The following is a 5,236-nucleotide window of genomic DNA, read 5'->3' as shown; positions in this document are numbered from 1 at the left end:
AAGTGTTCCATCTGTGACAATGGCAGACAAAGCTACCATCGATGATCTGGACGAGGTTCAGGCTTTTCTGAACAGAGAGGATTGTCTTGCCAGATTGAAATATTTGAGCAAACCAGAGCTTGTACTAGTGAGCGCCTACCTGGAGATCAAGATCCGTGCCAGTGATTCCCGTGTGGAGATCTTGTCCAAGGTTCACCGGCACCTGAAGGCAGAAGAGAAACAGGAAGGCGAGACTCCTAGTACAAAGGAAAGTGCAGACATAGCTTCCACGGAAAAGGAAGATAAGGGCAGTGACGTTGACAGTGATGCAGGCGAGCTTAATATCAGCTTCCTAACAGTCAAGATGCGTGCCCTAGAGATCAATCGGGAAATAGAATGGAAGAAATTAGAAATGGAACGAGAGAGACAAGATAAAGAATTGGAGATGAGACGTTTAGAATTAGAACGAGAAAGAGAAAGAGAAGAACGAGAAAAAGATAAAGAAGTGGAGATGAAAAATAAAGAAATGGAGATGAAAGAAAAGGAATTGGCGATGAGGCGTCTAGAATTAGAAGAGAGACGAGAAAGAGAAGAACGAGAACGAGAGAGAGAAGAACGAGAAAGAGAAGAGAGACGAGAAAGAGAAGAACGAGAACGAGAGAGAGAAGAACGAGAAAGAGAAGAGAGACGAGAGAGAGAAGAACGAGAACGAGACAAAGAGGAAAGAGAGAGACAACATGAACTAGAAGTTTTGCGATTAGGCGGTGGTCGGAGGCAAACAACGGACACCAGTAGCTTCGATCCGGTACGCAACATCAAAATGGTCCCCAAATTCCATGAGAAGGAAGTGTCAAAATTCTTTGCAGCCTTCGAGAAAGTCGCTGCCTCTTTGGAGTGGCCAAGGGAGAATTGGGCCATCATGATACAGTCAGTCTTGACTGGGAAGGCCCAAATCGCCTACTCTACGTTATCCCTTGACGACTCCAGCGATTATGACAAGGTGAAGAAGGTTGTGCTCATGGCGTACCAATTGGTACCTGAGGCGTACAGGCAGAAATTTAGAAACCTGAAGAAGACCTCAGAGCACACTTTTACCGAATTCGCCACGATCAAGGAGCGACTTTTCCAGGAACGGTGTGCCTCTCGGAAGGTGGAGACCAAGGAAGACCTCGAGCAGCTGATTCTGCTCGAGGACTTCAAGGATTGTTTGTCTGGAGACCTGAAGACGTACCTAGAGGAACAGCAGGTAGAGACCTTGAGTGCGGCAGCCACCATGGCGGAAGAGTATATCCTGACTCATAGGCCATCTGCTAGGTACGTCCCGAAGACCTATTCAAGGTATCCAGCCAAACATAAACCGGAAGATAGAACTGCCCCTCGTAGTGCCGCCAAGTCAACCTCGGATAGTCCTCGGAGGTTTAGTCCGAAGAGGGATGTATTGTGTTGGACCTGCGGTAAGAGAGGACATATTGCTGCGAAGTGTCGTAGCAGTTCAGGTAATAATCCCCGTAGGGAAGTCATGCTGATGAACAGTATAGTACCACCGACATCCACCCAAGAGAAGAGGAAAGGATTGTTCGCCCCATATACCTCCCAAGGATATGTAGCCAGTGGCCTTGCAAGTACGCCTGTGGTAATACTTAGAGACAGTGGAGCGGCCCAGTCTCTAATTCTGGAAACATCATTACCCGAAGGTATATCGGCGGATGAGATGCAGAAGGTAATCCTGGGTGGATTCCCTTCAACCTTGTACGTTGCCCCATTGGTACAAGTACATCTAGACTCTCAGCACTTCAAAGGTGAGTGTCGGTTGGCCGTGGTGGATAGTCTTCCCATAGAGGGAATTGACGTAATATTAGCCAATGACTTAGCCCTAGGATTGTTACCCAACTGTCCCCTGGTAGTGGATATTCCAGGACGTGAAGAGACCAGTCCCATCGCAGCAGTGCAAACCAGGTCTCAGGCGCACCTCCATGCACCACTAGATCTAAACACTTTGTTTGACTCTCCTCCTATCCCGCAGGTTACAAGTAGCCATACACCAGTCCCACCAGTCCAGATGCCGGTTCCCGAACGCTGGACTCGAGCCCAGCTGATAGAGGAACAGAAGAAGGACCCTCAGGTACGGAAGTTGGCCGACACCGTAGACTCTCCTACGAAAGGAGGGGATCTATATGTGTGGTCAAGTGGTGTACTGTGTCGCCGGCATCCTCCGAAATACCCCCAGTCAAGGGCGGTAGGTGATCAGATAGTCGTCCCAGCCGTGTTCAGATCTAAGCTGTTAGAAACAGCCCATGCTAATAGATTTGCTGGACATGGTGGGATCTCTAAGACTTTCCACCGCCTAGCCAAAGGTTTCTACTGGCCGCATATGAAGGAGGACGTACGTCATTTCTGCAAGACCTGCCATGCCTGCCAAGTGGCCGGAAAAGCAAACCAGCCTGTCCCCAAAGCCCCTTTATACCCCATTCCATCAATGGGTGAGCCCTTCGAACACCTCATCTTGGATATAGTAGGCCCTCTTCCACCTGCTACCTCAGGGGTGAAGTATTTGCTAACAATACTAGATCGGGTTAGTAGGTACCCAGAAGCGATCCCCCTTAAAACCATCACAGCTAAGGTTTTGGTGAAACAACTGCTCTGGTTCATCTCGCGATACGGTCTTCCCAAGACCATTCAGACGGACCAGGGGTCTAATTTCATGTCCCATTTGTTTCGCCGACAGATCGCCGACCTGGGAATTCGACAGGTTACCTCTAGTGCCTACCATCCCGAGTCTCAAGGAGCTTTGGAACGTTTTCACCAGACGTTGAAGGGCATGCTTCGGAAGTTTTGCTACGACAGGCAGAGTAAGTGGGTTGAAGAACTGCCCTACCTCCTATTTGCGGTAAGATCAGTACCCAATGAATCCATAGGAATCTCCCCATTCGAGATGATCTTTGGTCACTCAGTAAGAGGTCCCTTAGAGGTGGCACGAGACCATTGGCTGGAGGCAGAAACCAAAGAGGATATTGTGGACTGGTTGTCTACAAATAAAGGACGGCTGTTCTCAGCCTGGGAGATGGCTACTAGGACCTTAGAAAGTACACAAAGAACGATCAAGAGCAGGTATGATAGGAGGACCAAGCAAAGGGAGTTCCAAGTAGGAGATCTGGTTTTGGTGTGTACTCCTACAATAACTGGGAGTTTGAGCGCCAGATTCGTAGGTCCCTACCCGGTTGTAAAGAAGGTTACTAACCTCAATTACCTTCTGAGTACTCCAGACCGTCGTAAGAAAGAGACTCTGGTTCATGTTAATATGATCAAGAGATACGAGGGGCGGGATACACTCCCCGTAACCTTAGTGACCACTAATGACGACATTGAGGAGGAAGAGGAGGTGTTGACTAACTCAGACATTCTGTTAAACTTGCAGGCAAAGTTGACACACGTAGCCGAAGGACATCAATCATCATTGCTGCGGATGATCCGGCAATACAAGCCTATCTTCGACGATGTTCCAGGGTTAACATCTGTCATGAGGCATGATGTCGAGCTGGAGGAAGGCGTCCGACCTATAAAGCAACACCCGTACCGTCTCAACCCACTGAAGAAACGGGTGGTGAAAGAGGAGGTAGATTATATGCTGAAACACCATCTGATAGCCCCGAGCTCGAGCCCATGGTCATCCCCGATACTACTAGTGCCCAAACCTGGTAAGAAATACCGTCTTTGTATTGATTATCGCCAGGTGAATAAGGTCACTGTAGCAGATACCTACCCTCTCCCGAGAGTAGAGGAATGTCTGGATGCCATAGGTAGAGCCCGGTACCTGACAAAATTTGACCTGTTCAAAGGCTATTGGCAAGTTCCCCTCACGGAAAAAGCCAAACCCATATCAGCATTTGTGACTCCCGACGGGCTGTTTGAATGTCAGGTGATGCCATTCGGGATGAAAAACGCAGCCTCCACTTTCCAGAGACTGATGGGTACGGTGTTGCGTGACGTGGAAAACACCTTAGTCTACATCGATGATGTATTAATATATGATGTAGATTGGCAGGATCATCTGCGTCACATAGAGGATTTCTTCAAGGCCATGCTCCAGTCAGGATTGGTGGTCAACCTGCATAAATCTGAGTTTGCCAGAACCTCTGTCATCTTCCTAGGTCATAAGGTTGGAGGAGGATGGATTGCGCCGAAGGCCAGCAAGATCGAGGCTATAGTCCAGTATCCTACGCCAGCTACCAGGAAGAACATCTTGCGTTTCCTTGGTATGGCTGGGTTTTATCGTAAGTTTGTCCCTAATTTTTCCTCCATCGCCGCCCCCTTGACCAATCTGCTGAAGAAAGGGGTAAAGTTAATATGGAATGAGAATTGCCAGAAGGCATTAGAGAGTCTCAAAGCAATTCTGATCTCTGCTCCAATCCTCAGGTCCCCGAGCTTTGAGGATAGATTCATCCTGACGGTCGACGCCTCTGACTATGGCCTGGGCTCCGTTTTATCCCAGACGGACGAGAAGGGGGTGGAACATCCGGTGGCCTATCATTCTAAGAAGTTCACCCCCAGCCAGCTGAATTACTCGGTCATAGAAAAGGAAACGTTGGCCTTAATTAATTCCGTCCAGCACTTCGAGGTATATTTAACAAGCAATGGCCATCCTATATTAGTACGGACCGACCATAACCCTCTGAAGTTCCTGGCTCAATTTAAGCAAAAGAACCTCAGGCTCACCAGATGGAGTCTACATTTGCAGCAATATCCCCTCCAGATTGAACACATCAAAGGGGTGGACAACGTGGTAGCTGATGCATTATCTCGCATCTAAATCCACGTACTAATTTGGTTAGTCTTCTCTTTTTATAGGAACCCAAACCAAATTCTTTTGGTGGGGAGGTGTTACGGACCCTGATCCAGCGTCCAATCTCTAAACAGTGACGGCCGCGCCATCTGTGGGTCAGCTCCCGAAACCCCCTCCAAACCGACGACGTGTACTAGCTACGAGGGCCAGTTTCCAGCCCCGTTCAGCGCTCAACACCGCCGCCGCTGACCTCTGGTGAGGTGGTGCTCAGACTACAACGCCATCTATGGAGTGGATATGTCGGGCGTTTGTGTCTGAGCCTGTAAGTGTGGTGTTTTAGTGTCCCTGTTATTGATGACGTGTCTGCTTACAGAGCCGACCTGGGACCACTGTGATGGAAGTGGAGTGAGTCTACCCGAGGCAGCCAGTCTCCATACTGTGAAGTTTGCTGCAGCTGTTGTGACGTCGTCCCCCCGG

The 5,236-nt window shown here is 49.1% G+C and overlaps 1 protein-coding gene across 1 annotated transcript; it reads left to right on the top strand.

Annotated features, from left to right (window-relative positions):
- Nucleotides 1-1,252: 1,252 nt before the first annotated feature.
- Nucleotides 1,253-4,786, top strand: LOC138350226 (uncharacterized). The gene has a single exon (XM_069300577.1). It carries the CDS (start codon nt 1,253-1,255, stop codon nt 4,784-4,786), a length of 3,534 nt encoding a protein of 1,177 aa, XP_069156678.1.
- Nucleotides 4,787-5,236: the final 450 nt, after the last annotated feature.

Source organism: Procambarus clarkii, chromosome 44, assembly GCF_040958095.1.
Source record: "Procambarus clarkii isolate CNS0578487 chromosome 44, FALCON_Pclarkii_2.0, whole genome shotgun sequence".
In the NCBI taxonomy this organism is placed as follows: domain Eukaryota; kingdom Metazoa; phylum Arthropoda; class Malacostraca; order Decapoda; family Cambaridae; genus Procambarus; species Procambarus clarkii.
The sequence above is the reverse complement of the archived record's forward strand: the minus strand, read 5'-3'. Positions and strand labels throughout refer to the sequence as shown.